This window comes from Episyrphus balteatus, chromosome 1, assembly GCF_945859705.1.
Source record: "Episyrphus balteatus chromosome 1, idEpiBalt1.1, whole genome shotgun sequence".
Lineage (NCBI taxonomy): Eukaryota > Metazoa > Arthropoda > Insecta > Diptera > Syrphidae > Episyrphus > Episyrphus balteatus.
Window position 1 is genome coordinate 164,327,223 of NC_079134.1, and position 17,037 is coordinate 164,344,259.

At 30.8% G+C, this 17,037-nt stretch overlaps 4 protein-coding genes across 4 annotated transcripts; 2 read left to right on the forward strand and 2 right to left on the reverse strand.

Annotated features, from left to right (window-relative positions):
* Window positions 1-1,708: 1,708 nt before the first annotated feature.
* On the reverse strand, window positions 1,709-2,625 carry LOC129905622 (ADP,ATP carrier protein-like). Its single transcript, XM_055981150.1, has one exon. The coding sequence runs from the start codon at window positions 2,623-2,625 to the stop codon at window positions 1,723-1,725; it is 903 nt and encodes a 300-aa protein (XP_055837125.1). The 3' UTR covers window positions 1,709-1,722.
* A 4,789-nt stretch (window positions 2,626-7,414) lies between these two features.
* Window positions 7,415-7,831, forward strand: LOC129911944 (uncharacterized). The gene has a single exon (XM_055989978.1). The coding sequence runs from the start codon at window positions 7,415-7,417 to the stop codon at window positions 7,829-7,831; it is 417 nt and encodes a 138-aa protein (XP_055845953.1).
* Window positions 7,832-15,806: 7,975 nt separating this feature from the next.
* Window positions 15,807-16,260, forward strand: LOC129917406 (uncharacterized). The gene has a single exon (XM_055997692.1). The coding sequence runs from the start codon at window positions 15,831-15,833 to the stop codon at window positions 16,215-16,217; it is 387 nt and encodes a 128-aa protein (XP_055853667.1). The 5' UTR covers window positions 15,807-15,830; the 3' UTR covers window positions 16,218-16,260.
* A 134-nt stretch (window positions 16,261-16,394) lies between these two features.
* Window positions 16,395-16,802, reverse strand: LOC129911952 (keratin, type I cytoskeletal 9-like). The gene has a single exon (XM_055989992.1). The coding sequence runs from the start codon at window positions 16,800-16,802 to the stop codon at window positions 16,395-16,397; it is 408 nt and encodes a 135-aa protein (XP_055845967.1).
* Between the last annotated feature and the right edge of the window lie 235 nt (window positions 16,803-17,037).

Sequence of the window (17,037 nt, forward strand, 5' to 3'; positions counted from 1 at the left end):
TGATAGTTGATAATTGATAATCAAATCCGTATTTTATGGAGCAGTTAAGGCTTAAATTTTGTCTGAAAATGTGGAATTTTGGCTTAGATATGCTAGATTCATTTGCTCAATACGGCTTAGAATATAATTATATTTCAGGTAAAGATTAAACAGGTTTGACTTAAATCAAGTATTTTAGGTTGAGATTCATAGGTTTTGATGGAAACTTCTTAATTAGGGTAATAAAACTTTACCAGTTTCAGTGAAAATGTGACTGTTTCTACTTAGTTTTAACAACTCAGAACTTGGTTACCATTTACTAAACTTGGCTTAGAACCAAAAATTTCAGCTGAAGATTTACCAATTTTTTCTGATATTTTACAGTTTCGGCGGAAAATTTAGTAGTTTCCGCTGAGATTTACTAATTTCAGCTGCAAATTTGCGAAATTTGAGTTAAAGAGTTAGCAAATGTAGCTAAAATTAGGAAGTTATTATATTTGCAAAACAAAATTCAAAAATTTCAGCTGATTTGTTCTAAATTTAGCGGAAAAATTATCAGTTTTTTGTCTAAAATTTAGAAAATTTGGTTGATTTTTACCAGATTAAGGTCAAGTTTTATTAAATTTGGCTGAAATTTACAAGTTGCAGCGGAAAATTTATTATTTTCAGCTGAGATTTACCCATGTCAGCTGAAAATTTTCCTATTTTGCGCGAAAAGTTTATAGAATTTAGCTGAAGTTTATTAAATTTAGCTAAGAAATTATTATATTTGGCGGATATTTACTAAAAATCGACTGAAAATTATCAACTTTAGCCGAAAATTTAAGAGTGTCAACAAAAGTTTTCTAGTTTTGCCGAATACTTTCCAGTTTTGGCTGGATTATCCCAAAACCTATCATTTTTGGCTTTAAGTTAATTTATCTAAAGTTTGGAAAATTCGAATGATTTTTAACACATTCAGCTCAGAATTTATTAGATTTGGCTGAAATTAATCAAATTCAACTAAGAATATAGTTTTTTCATGTAAAGATTAACCAGTTTTGACTCATAATTACCGGTTTTTTGTTGTTTCAGCTGCTAATTTATCTTATTTTATTGGACGACAAATTTGTCAATTGTACAAAATTATACTAAAAACTATCAATTGTAGCCGGAAATTAACTAGTTTCAGCTGTAAGAACTGTTCAGAACATAGTTACCGGATGGTTTATTCCAGTTTCAACTGAAGGGCTATAAGATTTGGCTTAAATTTTATCAGTTTTGTTTAAAACTTAGTAAATTCCGTTAGTATTTATCAGATTCAGCTCAGGATTTATTAAATTTAGCTGAAATATAATCAATTAAACTTAAAATACTTAGTTTAGTAAATGATTTACCATAAGGTTTCGACTGATTTTTACTAGCTTGTTGAACAATTACGAGTTCCAGCGGATATTGGCTTATTTTGTTGGAGATTATTCACTTTCGGTGGAAAAGTTACCAATTTGTGCAATAATTTGACAATTTAGACTAAGATTAACCAGAATTAGTAGAATATATTCAAGTTTTAATGTACCATTTGCCGCTTAAATTCGCTGAAATTTATCTGAATTTTTATAGGGTTAGCTCAAAAAGCATTTCTTCCAATTTTCAGTGCTTTGAAAAATAACACTCAAACTGTTGGTCAAAAAAAAAAGTATCAACATTTTTTTTCGAGAAACAATTTAACAATTTATTTCATAAATCATAACAATTAAACAAAAACTACATCAAATTTCTTATTTCATCATACAAAACCAACACAAATGCACCTCCAGTTCCTCTCAACACATTTGAGAAAGCACCTTTAAAAAATGCACCCGTCCCCTCTGTTTTTGCTATTACAGCCCAGCAATGTGCTGTATTTTTATAAGTTACCTCAGTGGCTTTCAAACCTGATTGCATCATCATTCGGCGTCGAACTGTATCAAATGGATATGATGCAATACCAGCAACAGTTGTTACAACTTGTGCAATAGCCCAGCTTATGTAAAGTTTGGTATTCTTTGGATCTGGAAGCATTCCACGAGCTGTATCATAAAAACCAAAATAGGCAGCACGATAGATAATAATTCCTTGAACTGATACATTAAATCCACGATAAAGACCAATGGGACCATCACTCTTGAATATCTTCATCAAACAATCACCAAGTCCAGTGAATTCCCTTTGTCCTGTCTTGCCAGTATCAGCACCCAATCTTGTTCTTGCAAAATCCAATGGATAAACGAAACACAGCGACGTTGCTCCTGCAGCTCCACCTGAAGCTAAATTTCCCATAAAATATCGCCAAAATTGTGTATTTTTATCAACTCCTCCCAAAAATATCTTCTTATATTTATCATTGAAGGCAAAATTCAAAGCTTGAGTGGGAAAATATCGAATGACATTTGCCAAATTACCACGCCAATAAGATGTGAATCCTTGTTCTTTTGGTATGCGGACGAAACAATCAATCATTCCTTTGTATTGTTTGTCAGGAGATATTTGTTTGGAAATATGTTGAACTTGCAGCAACAATTTGACGCGTTCTATTGGCGCAACAACAGTTTTTGAAATTGCAGCTGAAATGCCACCGGCAGCAAAGTCCTTTAGGAAACCACCCAAATCAAATTCACGTTCGCCCATTTTTATTGATAAATTTTTGTTGATGAATTATTTTTTTTGTAAGTTTTGAATTTTTCACAAAAGCAATTTGTCAATTGAAACATTTTTTAAAGTTTTTTGCCAGTAGTTTTTTTTTATTGGTAATCTAAAAAAAAGTTGTTTAGTGAATAATATTTCATCCAATTTATGTGGGAAAAGTAGAAACACCCATTTTGCTTAGCATACATTTTTAATTTAGAAAGATAGATGATTGTTCTTTAAATCCTCAGGCAATAAATCTTTCAAAAATCCCCCAAACAGATATGTTTACCTCCTTTGCCAAAATTATAATTGAACAAAAAAAGACTCTTAATTATTCTAACCAATATTTAATGGACATTCACACTAACGTCGAAGAAGATAGAACATTCATCAAAATTTTGGGGAAATCCATCAAATTATCTAAATCATTTGCCAAAAATTATTAAAAAACAAAAAAATAAATAGGTAACACGGAACAAACAGGTTAGCTCTTCTATAAACAAAAATCTTATTACTAACAAATATATGAGTCAAATAAGAAGTATTAACTAAATTTGATCATTAAAGTTCGTTAGCATCTAGACGTTTAAAACTGATTCATGCCCACAACTGGCTATCTAACTGGAGTTTTGTTTTTTGTTTATTTCTTCTTTTTGTGGTTTTCGTATGTCAATCTTTTGAATTATTATAAAATCATTAAAATAAAATGCTATTCTAACAATTCTCATATTAAACTGGTACAGTCGATGCTATTTCACACTGAACTTATAAGAGTTAGGAAGATGTGTGTATAATTTAAATTAATTTTGGTTCTGGGAATAACCCATTTACGTACTGGACAGTAATTACTTCTCATTTTGTTTACAATTTTATGTGCGATAAATAAGAAAGAATCAATCTGAAAAATAAAAGATTACAGCTTATTAGCTAAGAAGAACCAAATCAGTAAAAAAGTGTATTAGTGTCGTATTTGGTATGTTTTCTTGCAAGCTTTAAACTAATTCTCACGAAAAAAATGCACAAAGTTTTGAAAAATTTTTGTCAAAACTGAAAATTCAGACATTTGAAGGATGTCATTTTTGTTACAAGAAAAGCAAGGAACTTGAAATATTTTTCCCGTTATCTTAAAACAATTTCTTCTTACTATCGGACACGACAGTTCCGGTTCCTTTTTTATTACTTGCGATATATAGGTACTGTAGGGCAAGTTTAGGATGCGTTAAAAAAAATCGAACTCGAGATAACAATTTTAGATAACATTACGTATGGGTCCGGCAATTCTGTCTGTCTGTCCGTCTCTAGGTACCTCGAGCTATAGCCTAAGCTACTGGAGTGATTTTCTTCAAACTTGGTAATGAATAGCAAAAAAGTTTTTTTTTCAAAAACGGCTCTAACGATTTAATTAAATTTTTGTATGTTGTATTACACATCAGAGCCATCTTTTGAAATAAAAAAATATTTTTTGTACCATTATTAACGGCACCTGCCATAGAACGTTTTTTTTTTTTGGTTTCTGAATACCTCACTCAAGACTAACCTGATTTCAACGAAAATTTTTAAACAAAAGCGTTTAAGTAAAGGTTATATTTAAGTTTTAGAAAATTAAAAAAAAACACATTTTTTGGATTTTTAAAAAAAATTTCAAATTTTTTTTTTTTTTTGAACAATCAATTTTTTGAAAAAAATGGCATACCAAATTTTTTTTTTTTTTGAAAAATTTAAAAAATTTTATATATATAAAAAATTATTAAAAAAAAAACCATTCTAACGATTTTCAAAACAAAATTTCTAAAAACTCCTTTTTATACAGGAAATCAGATGGCAGACTTTGTTTTGTGATAAAAATCATTAAAAACGGTTTTTCATTAATTATAAAAACAGATTTTATGTATTTTTTACACTATCGGAAATGTTTTAATTCTAGCTTTAACATAAGAGTTACTTTTACCATAAGTGCGTGTGACCCCAGTAGTGCATTTTATTTTAGTTTATAATTTCTTACTTTCAAACTAAAAACTTCTGATTATAAATCAAAATAAAATGTATGGAATTTTTACAGAACAATTTTTTGGAAAGATAATTTTTGTTCGTAAATGAATCATTGATGTTTCAGTTTCTGCAAAATGGCATGCCAACTTTATTTAAATTTTGTTTTTTTTTTTTTAATTTTTTAAAAATAATATTTTTTAACGGCCCTAACCCTAGAATAAATTTATGGAGCTCAAAATCATTTAAAGAGCTGTCTTAAATATTGTTTAAAGTTTGTACGTTTTTTTTTAATTCATACTAAACTATCTAAAGTAAAATGAACACCTGGGTACCATGCCCTTGCTCTCTTCCTTAGAGTTGCTGAAAATACTCAAGCTTTTTAGAAATTCATAAGAAATTTATTAAAAACTTAAAAAAAACATTACAAAATATGTATTGGCTGAGTTCATTAACGCGATGCGTTTGTGATTTCAGCCATTACAAAAAAAAATCAATTGCAATTTTTTGTACAACACAGAATTAATATTTTTTTTGGAAAATCGTTGTAGTTAGGTATTTAAAAAAAATAGTATTTTCAAAAAAAAAATGTTTGACAATGAAAAAAAAAATCAATTCTGATAGTTTTGAATGAACAACAACTTGAATGTTTTCATAGGATTCATTTGTCAAGTGCAATGCGTTTGTCAAAAATGCGAGTGCGTTGGCCTTCCAATTTCACATTCCAATCTGCAAGTATGAAAAAGACATACAAAAAACCCCTTCTAATTAAATATAAATCGACACATAAAAACAATGTGAATTCTTATATTTCAGGAGAATTTAAATATATTCGTGCATCTACAATTAATATTGCCCGTGACCAGGACGATATTAATAAAGAAAAAAAAACGCAAACGATGAATAATTTACATTTTATTTGTTTATTTTTAGTGGCCTTTGTGAAATTTAATTCAATTTAAAGTTTAAGCGACCTTCAGCCCAAATGCGTTAAGCTCTGGTACAACAAAAAATATTGAAAATGTATTCATTGTTTCTTCTTTATTAATATCATTCTGATCACTGAAAATATTAATTGAAGATGCACGAATTTATTCAAGTTCCTCTAAAATACAAGAATACACACTGTAATTTAATTAAATAAGAGTCGCTGTTTATCGATCAAAATTTTGTGACTTCAAAGTTCAAACGGTACAAATGAATCTAACTGATGAGCCAAATAGTTGTACCTGGGCGAAATGTATTTGGTAACTTTTTTAAATTGAATCAAATTTCACAAATTCCACTAAAATAATAAAAATAATGAAAATTATTAATTTTTTTTCTTTATCATAAAAAAAAGTTTAAAACAAACATCTTTATATACTGTTTTTTTTTTTTAGAATTTCAATTTTTTTGGCAATCTTTTTGACAATTAAAATTACTAAAACGTTTTTCTACAAACATTTTCGTTGCAATTGGTGACACTTACGAGAAAATCAAACATCAAATTAATGGTTAATTTTTGTTTCTTTTCACCACTGTAACTTCCCATCAAAAACCCTTAACCCTTATTATAATTCTCTAGACTTCAATGCATAGTTTATTTATAATAAACATTCAGTTCACTGTGGTGTATGAGTACTAAAAATATTATATGTTGTATATGAACTGTAACCGGTTGGTAAAGTGTTAACGCCCAGGTATTTTGTACTGTCCTTGATCCTGACAATTTGGTTGTTAGGAATATAATCCAAATCCTTCACCCAGGAACTCGCGTTTAAAAAAAATTATTTTACTTTATACTGAAGATTTAGAAATTTTAATTTAGAAGTTCATCACAATTGAACCACGGATTCGATCCAACTGATTCTCACCAAAATATGTAAAAAAAAATTGTTTGGGAAAACTTCAAGTTTTTTGGTCTTTAAACGAGATTTTTTTTAAACAAGATTTACTTATATGAAACCAAAGTCACTAAAGTTTCCTTATTACTTTTAACACATTTCCGAAATATGATCCGAAAAGAAACAAGTGTTTTTTTTTCCGTCACTTCAAATTACTCATAATAAATTTATTGTTCTCTATGCCAATTAAATGAATTTAATACGTTTCTGAATCATATAAGCGGGTAAAAATGCAATATCTTTTGATCAAACATAAATCTTAGACTCTTAAGCTGTCAGCGATAGACACACGAGTAACCGAGAGGAGGGATATAAAAATTCTTTTACGGTCAAAATTCCCCCAAAAAAATAACACAAATAAAAATGAATTTAATCTCAATTTGGCCAATTTACAAAAAACACAAAAAAGGCAGATGGGATATAAGACAAAACACACGCCATCGCCACCGAAAAAAAAATGAACAAAAAAACATAACAAGCTATACAACCAACCCCCCAGACAGCAGCAACTTGGTTAGAAAAAGCCATTGCCCCTTTACTCGATTTTGGTAGCTTTCAACTACGAACTTTAAGTACAGACTGATTCATTTCAAGACTTTAATTTGAAGCCAGTCTTTAAATAATTTTTTTTTCATTTAAGCTTTTTTTTTTGTTGTTAATTGTTATTGGATAATAATACGATGAGTGTTTTGCTTTCCTCCTCTCCAATGTACACACCTGTTCACCTGCCTTCAGGGAATCGCTTCAATAGGAATAGTCAGTCTCAGAGTTATTCGTCATAATAAGATGGCTTAGATATTTGAAGACAGATTTTATATAAAAAGACACAGAATCTTCAAAATCTCATCAGACCAGAACCTCAGTTGAAGTTGAAGTGATTTAAATAAATTATACAAATCGAAATTTTGGAAACAAGGATGCATTACTTAGTAGCTTTTGTGTGTTTGGCCGTAGTTGCCACATCTGTCCTGGCAGTCCCAGTCCCAGTTGAAGTGAAATTAGAAGCTGAGGAACCAAAGAATGTATCGCCATCGTTGGTGGAGGCATTAATTGATGTGGATAGTGAAACTGGACACGAAAATGAATCAGCTCGATTGGCTAGACATGGAGGATTTGGCGGATATGGTGGTCGTGGTGGTTATGGTGGAGGTTATGGTGGCGGTTATGGTGGCGGTTATGGAGGAGGCTACGGTGGAGGCTATGGCGGAGGATACGGAGGAGGTTATGGTGGTGGATATGGTGGTGGCTACGGAGGTGGCTACGGTGGTCGTGGAGGTTACGGAGGATACGGAGGTCACGGACATCACCACCACCACGGTGGATTCTACGGATAAGCTTTTGAGTAACAAATGTTTGAAACATGATTCAGTGCAAATAAAGATTTTTTTTCAATTGTATTTTTATGTGTTCTGTGTTTTTTTTTTGCAGTGTTGCTTGATTTTTTTAACTTTCCTTAAAGTTGGATTGTAAACAAAGGTAACTAAATAAATTTACTTGAATAACAATTTATTCAAATATTTACTTTATCAATAACATCTGTCAAGATTTTTAAGATAAATACCTACCTTAAGGGGAAATATTTCTTATTTTTTATTTTTATTTAAATAGGTGTTAGCTTTGATCACAGTTGTATAGTGAGATAAAATTTTTTTAAAGAGTGCTTTTTTATTTTACCTACAAAATCAACAGATCATGCCCACAAAAAATGCATTCAGCAAAAATTAATTTTTTTTTTTGGTTCAGTGATAACGACTGATTAGTAAATACCAGTCGTTTGGAGAAAAAAATGGTAGCATATTTCTGGGAGAATAACTTTAAAATTATATTTGGTGAAATTCTTGTATACTTGGATTTTGTGTGTGATTTTTAGATTCTACCCATTTATCTTCTTTAAAGCTTGATCGATGTTGTTCTTATTTTGCATTTCAAGATATTAATAAAAATATTTTCTTGAATCACAAAAAAATCGAAAAGGAAATTCATTTTTAAATCGATCAAGCCGTAAAGGAGATAAATGGAAATAATCTAAAAATCAGATGCAAATTCCAAGTAAAAGTATTTCACTTTGACACAGACTGCAAGTAAAATCTGAAAAAATTAGAGGATTTTTTTCGTATTTATTTGGAGACTATTGAGCGGATGTCGTCATGAATTTTAGAAAAAAAAATTTTGGAAAAAAAATCAAATAAGGACATTTATGGTTTTTTTTTATTTTAAAGACTAATACGCTCCTGATGCGAAACGAAAATGCTAAACGAAAAAATATCATCGAGTATTCTGTCAAAGTCAAAATAAAAAAAAATAAAAATTAATTTAAAATAAAGTAAAATCAACAGAAAATAATTTTTAAAGCAAGGAATAAATGAATTAAAAGTGAAAAACTGTAAACGCTGCTCTTGGAGTCAAGAAAAATGCACAGGACAGTAAAAAGTAAGTGACAAATGAGTGAAAACTCTTCACTCATTTGTGAAGAGCTAGAGCTGCGTAGGTACTGAAAAAGGAACAGCAAAACGAAATTTTCCTTTCAAAATTTCATTAACGAAATTTTGTATGGGAAATTTCATTTGGCTTCAGCTGCGTACAAGGCTTAAAAGTTTAATGAGTTAAAGTCACGGTTAACGTTTCGGTAGAAATCTACCAAACTTCTTAGGTTTTTTTGGCTTTGGTAGGATGGTAGGTTTAAGCCCGTATTGGTAGTTTTTGGGTAGGCTCATGGAAACAATTATCTGAAAATAAAATTATTTCTTATTGCACTAAATAATTTTATAGTTTTTTGAATGACTATTAAACGCGTTATTCGAAAGTCTATTTAATTTTATTGACTCAATTTCTTTCTCATTTTGGATTTCAAAAATATCATAAAAATATCAAATATCTCGTGTTTTAAGGTATAACTCCAATAGCCGCTTTTTTTAAATAAAAAAAAACTAATCTTGTTTGTTAGCATAAGGTTGTACAAACACTTTTTTGAACCCAAAAACTATATCGTTTTTGTAAGTTTTTTTTTTTATATTTCGTGCATTTGTATTGCTGAATTAAGTACTTATAATTCTTATTTTACCTTTTTGTATTTCTTCTTAAAGTCCATTAATTTTTTTTTATTTGTTTGTAATCTATATATTTCGAAGACCTTTTTGCTTCATCATCAAGATCTTGTATATAATAAAAACATGCGTTAAAATAATAAAAAACATTTATAAATTTACACTTTTACCTACCAAAAATATTAACAATTAATGATTTTATTTTTTTTTTTAACTTCGGAAGTTTTTGATTTTGGTAGGTGTTTGGTAAGATTTTTGAGGAGGTTTGATAGGAATTTTTTTTTAGGAGTGGCAACCGTGCTTAGAGTTTGCAATTTTGATATAGATTGAAACAAATTACCAAATGCACACTCAGTCAGGGGTATAAAAATATCAATTGAAAAAAATTCATTTTGAAGTTAAAAAAAAAATATTTATTGCAAATAAAAACAAAATGCACGACTTGGTCGCACGAACTTGCTCTTGAAGTTCAAAGTATCGATATACTAAATATCTATTGGAAATTTATGATTTTGTTAAATTTCGAGAAAAAAAAGTTAAAAACAAAATTTAAATGAAAAAAAATTAATTTTTTAGGTAATTTTAAAGAATTTTTTTACATTTAACAATTTAAAATGATAAGAAATACCTGTCTGTAAACTTTGAATAAAATAGGCCCATGCTTTAATGAAATATACGAACCCTAAAAATATGTTAATATTTGCAAAAAACGGCAACGCCATATTTCCGTTCTCGGCATTTTTTGAGATAAACTAAAAACGCAGTTTTGTTAGAATCAATTAGACTGTTACGTACACCAAATTTAATCAAAATCGTTAGAGCCGATTTCGACAAAATTACAATACCTCGAAAATGTTATATGGTAGATATGCGTTAAAAAAGGAAATATTAAAAAAAATAAAAAAAAAACGGTTTTAGGGAATTACGTCTGTACCAAGTTTCAAGCAAATGCATCCATCCGTTTGCTCGATGCACATATGCACGCACGGACGCACAGACCGAAGGATGGCATGACGAAAACCACTTTTTTGACCTTCTTCATCATCGTAATGTTGGTTTTGATTAATACCTCGATTTATTTTTTTCACACGAAAACTGTAAACAGTAAACAAAATATTTTTGTTTTAATATTCGTCGAATTTATTAAAACTTGCTATATTAATGTATGGTCAAAAAGCCAAAATTTAAAGAAATTCGACGAATATTTAAAAAAATATTTAATGCAATCAAATTTTTTTTTAATGCAAAATATTTTTATTTGCAATAAAAATTTGATTTTCAATGCAACTATTTTTCAGTTTGCAATATTTTTTTTTGCAATAAATATTTTTTTATTTGTAATGGACAACAAATGCATTTAAAAAAAGTATTTTTTTTTACAACTCTGCACTCAATACAAAAAGCGCCATTGTTTTGAACTTTTTAGATAAAATTTTTTAGAAGGTAGATATACTGTATGTATTAGTTAAATAAAATGCGCGACTGGGTCGCACGTACTTGCTCTTGTAGTTCAAAACATCTTTATCTTAAATATCTATTGGAAATTTAAGATTTTATGGAGAAAAAAAAAAATAAAAACAAAAAAAAATCGAAAGTTAAAAAAATTCAATTTTTTAAATATTTTTTGAAAAAACTTTTTTTTTTAATTTTTTTTTACATTTTACACTTCAATACCTATGATGTCTGTGAATTTTGAAAAAGTTGACTTATGCTTTGATGAAATATATGCCATATTTCCGCCCTCGGCATTTTTTGAGAAAAACTAAAAACGCAGTTTTGTTAGAATCAATAAGAGTACTGCGCACACCAAATTTAAACGAAATCGTTAGAGCCGTTTTCGAGAAATTTGAAATACCTCGAAAACGTTATATGGGAGATATGCGTTAAATTGGAGATATTAAAAAAATAAAAAAAAACGGTCCTAGGGAATTACGTAAAAATCATCTGTACCAAGTTTCAAGCAAATCCATCCATCCGTTTAGGCCCTAGCTCCATGTACAGATGGATGCACAGACGCACAGACCGACGGACGGCATGACGAAAACCACTTTTTTGATCTTCTCCATCATCGTAATGTTGGTTTTGATTAAAACCTCGATTTTTTTTTCTACACGAAACCAATACTTGCCCTATAGAGCAAGTAAAAAATGGGTGGAAAAAAAACCATTACCAATTTCTTCTCATTATTTAATAAACACATAGGCTTGCTTGGCGGTGTTGTGCGAGACTTTTGCGGCAAAAAAAAAATAGCATTTTTTTTTTGGATTTTTTCGATCGATTTCTTGATAACGATGTATGATACGCAAAAAATTTTTATGTAGAACATGGAAAAAGCTACAAAAAAATACTTAATACAAATTTTCATATCTTGTAACCTTAATTTTCCAAATGGCGAAAATGTTGATCGAAAACTTCGAGTTAAGTTTTTCTAAGCACCCCTACCAGTACATTTACATTTCCAAATGGATATAATGACTGGACTTGAAAGGCAAATTGGATATAAGCCAAAACACGTGCCACAAAAAAAAAAATTAACAAAAAACAATAACTTATAGCTGTGTATAGCTTACACAAACATCCCAGACAGCAGCAAATAAACCGTTGCCCCTTTACTCGTTTTGGGTATAGCTTTCAACTACGAATTTATAGTATTCTGATTCATTCAAGACTTTAATTTGAAGCCAGTCTTTAAATTATTTTTTCGCATCTAAGCCTTTTGTTAATTTTTATTGTATAGTAAATAGAATGAGTGTATTGCCTCTCTCCTCTCCAATGTACACACTTGCACATCTGCATTCCGGGGAACAACTTCAATAGAATAGTCGTCATAATGGCTTTAATATTTGAGGACAGATTTCATATAAAAAGACACAGAATCTTTCAAATCTCATCAGATCAGAACCTAAGTTAAAGTTGAGGCGATTTAAATTTATTATAAAAATAAATAAAAATTGAAACAAGGATGCGGTACGTAATAGCTTTTGTGTGTTTGGCCGTATTTGCCACATCTGTCCTGGCAGTTCCAGTTGAAGTGATATTAGAAGCTGAGGAGGTCCAAAAGGTGTCACCCTTGGTGGAGGCATTAATTGATGTGGATAGTGAAACTGGACATGAAAATGAATCAGCTCGATTGGCTAGACATGGAGGATATGGAGGATATGGCGGTTATGGTGGTGGCTATGGTCATGGAGGATATGGACATCATGGACATCACGGACATCACGGACACCACGGATAAGCTTTTTAGAAATAAGTGTTTTAAACATGATACAGTGCAAATAAATTTATTTTTTAAATTATATTTCGATGTGTTTTGTTCTTTTTTTTGTATTCCTTGAGTTTTAACATTCTTTATAGTCTGGATTGTAAACAAAGGTAATTAAGTATAAATTACAATACAAACAGTTGAAAGATAAATCAATTTGAACAACAATTTATGCAAATATTTTCTTTATGAATAACATTTTTCAAGATGTTGACGTCTATAAATTAAGTACCTGAGGAGTAAATATTTCTAATTTTTATATTTTATTGAAATATCACCGTTAACACAGTGGGATAATGAGATACAATATTTTTTTTTTGAAGAGTACCTACATAATCAACATAATCACTGCACGCGCAATGCCCACAAACAATGCATGAAGCAATTTTTGGTTTTTTCAGTTGACTCAGTGTTAACGACTGATAGGTAAATAGCAGTCGTTTGAAAAAAAGAAAAATGCAGCATATTTTTAGGAGAATTACTAAATGGTTATAATATGACTGTTTCTTAGAAAATTTTTCAGCAAAGATTGAGCTCAAACTTACATCAAATAGAATTTGAACGAAATTTCTTTTTTCCCTTATAAAAGGGACAATCTTTCGTCACGGGTGGGATACAGTAAATTAATTGTTTTCTTTTAAATAAAATTAACTCATAGTTCTTTCATAAAATAATTGAACTGAATAAATAGGATTTTTTTTAATAAAATCAAAGGACTGATTGTTGAAAATAAGAATAAAATGCCATTTTAGAGATATAATGCAGTAAAGTATCAAGATTCTACAAAACTATTGGGTCGTATTATTTTGAGATTGTCATGTCACTTCTAAAATATCGAGCTTTTCTCGTCATTCTAAAGTAAGCGACAACATGGCTTATAGGCCCGGTAATTCAAACATAAAAGATCCCTGGTATATCCCGCACATGTCTCGAACATGTCCCGAACGTACTCCGAACATGTCCCAAACGTAACCCGTAAATGTCCCGAATGTGTCCCAAATATGTCCCGAATGTGTCGCAAACATGTCCCATACATGCGTTGTGTCGCATCTTGTCGCGTTGCGTCGATGCAATAGGCATCTAAACACATTAAAACGCTAATAAAACTAATTATCAAGTGTTATAGTGTTATTCAGTCCTACAAAATTGTATCAGAGAATACTTATTACACTATAGCAGGCATGTCAAACTCAATTATTACTAGGGGCCAAAACAGGGAGGTCTAAATTTTGATGGGCCGCTGGCCGAAAAAAAAGACTTAAAAAGACTTATAAAATTCGGTCATATCCACTTCATAAAAATTCCATATTTATTTGTTCATTAAAAAAAAGGTTGAATGTGAAATAAAAAAAAATATAAATTATTACCTTAATCCTGGTACGCAGATCGAAATAAATTTTAGAACATTTCGAATGTTAATTGGTCATAACTGATAACAAACTCATAAATGGGTGCATTCACGAATCTATTGATCCCACGTAGTAAACTCGTTCTGATTGGCTGAATACAACTAAAAAATGAGTTTAAATTTCCCCTCTGATGTAGTATAAAAATTTCGACTTCAAAGCAAGTTGAAACTGCTCAGTCAGCTGTGTGATGGAAACAATTGTATTTCAATTTAAATTTTTTGGTGGAATTGATGAAAAAGGCATAAACATATTATGATATTAATTGTGCAGTATTTAAATATAAATTATGAAATTGAGGAATTACAAGAAAAAAGTTATTTAAACCACTCAAAACACAAATTTTTTTTATTTCATGATTTAATCTGTCAAATATGATAGTTTGCATTTGACTACCTTTGTAGTGCAAACTCACATTCCAAAAGCTTGTTGAAATTCGCCTACGTAGTCACTACATTCGTGAATGCGCTCAATAAGATTCATTTTGGCTTTAATACAAACTGTCGAAAAAGTTCAGTCGAACTAAGGTCGTGAGTTCAAGCCTCGCTCGGGCAATTTTCAAAATTAATTGAACATAAGCGACTTAGCACCACTGAAAGGAGTCTGATGATCGCGTTGGTCCCCGTGAAATAGCTATAACTCCAGCCTATGAACTTGGTGTAAACACACACAAGTTGTTGTTGTTCATTCAAAACCTTCAAAATTTGTCTTTTAAGTCAAAATTATTAAAAATGTCGAGGGCCGCAAAATTATTCGCTGTGGGCCGCATGTTTGACATGCCTGCACTATAGTATAGGACTATTAATGGTTGCCATAATAACGCACTTGAAATTGAATAAAATTACTTTAAATAAAAACACTTATCGCAGGGTCCTCACGCCCAAAGTATTTTTTTAAGAATGCATTCACCCGATTGAACGCCAGATAAATACTTATTTAATTAAATTTCATATCATCTCTGTTCAAAATCAAAACTGTTAGCTACTGGGTTTTTTTGTTTATAATAATTTAACAAAATATGAAATAATAAAGCAATTTGAATAAATTTGTAATAAATTAAAAATAATTACATATTTTTCTGAATTCTATAAAATTGGTTATATTGTTCTAAACCTTGTCAGTCTTCTCATTTCTATATAGTTATGGAAAATTTGCATTCACATAAGAAAATTCGCCAAATCAAGATTTTGATCGCAAAGATGTCACCAGGATGATAAAAAACACGAAAAAGTGAATCTGACAATTCAATTTATCTGTGTGGGGTATTGTCTATTTTTTCTTATTTTAAATCGCAAAATGCGACACGCAAATCTTTAACTTCAAGCTTTGTAAGTTTTAAGCTTTTAAACTAAAATTCGTGATCAGTTCATTTTATCTATGACGTAGAATCTTAAACATCATTTACCTGTGTGACCTATCCCTCTTCTATTGCATTCTTTTGAAAAATATTACAAAAATTATAAAAAAATCATTCAAGAATAAATAAGTTTGAATCCCCCTTAAACCTTTTAGAAGCTTTTTTGCGACTTAAGAATTTTCTATAAAAAGACGTGACAAAAAACTCATTTAGATCAGAATAATACTGACAGTCGGAACGGTTTTTTTTGGTTTTCTGAAAATGCACTTGCATTTCGTTTTCGTGTACCTTGTACTTGCAATAGTAACATCGGTTGTAATAGCAGCTCCAAAAGATGACGTTTCGCAAGAGCCTAAGGTATTATCTGCTCTGGAAGCATTGATCGATGCAGATGCAAATACAGGACATGTAGCAGAATCTAATCGGCTAGCACGTCATAGCTATGGTGGCGGTGGTGGCGGGCATAGACCCACAGCTATGGTATACGTCGTTACAGTATACAGTAAAGGAGGAGGAGGACATGGTGGCGGTGGAAGAGGATATGGTGGGAAAGGCGGAGGATATAGGCGAGGACATGGGGGCGGCGGCGGATATAGACGAGGACATGGAGGCGGCGGCGGACGTTGTTGCGGCGGATATCATGGTTAATCAAAGTGACATGTTTTATGAAAATATATATCAACTATTGTGAATTAACAAAAAAAAGTTTTTTTTTTACTGTGACTATTTGAAAAAAAAATAATTAACAACTTTTAGCTGGAAATTCCAAACTTTATTGCTTTTAAATTGTTCTTACATAAAAAAAAAATTATTATACTTTATGACTTAGCCTTTGTAACTGTTGCCAGGTCTTCCAGAACTTACTGGTTGTCCTCTGTATACGGTTCCAGGACGTGGTCCCGGTCCACTTTGCAAGCTTGGTCTACCTCCACTGCTACTAACACCATAAACAGATCCGCCCAATGGTCGACCACTTGGGCCTCCGGGTCCTGGTCCACCAAAACTATATCCTGATGTCAATGTTGGTCGATTACTGGGTCCCAAGCTAGGATTTATACTTTGACTGCCACCGGGTCTGCCACCTGATGACGGTCCAGGTCCATAATTTGGACCCGAACTTCCTCCATAACTTGGCCCAAATCGTCCGGCTTGTCGTGGATTACGAGCTGCATCTTCAGATGCAGCAAAAGTACAAAATATTGCAACAATACTAAGAACTATGTTAACTTTCATTATGCCGATGATGATTTTTATTCCAATCGTGAAGCTATAAAGCAACTTTTCACTATGACTGATTGAATGAATCTATTCCTGAAGGAATTATTGACCGTCTATTTATATGCGAAAAATTGAATTATATACGTGGGAATGCAAATCTATAATCTTGCAACCAGTTCGAATGTAAAAATCAAACTTATCTTCTTCGTATAATGACAAGATTATTAACGCCTCGTCAATTCAGTTAAAG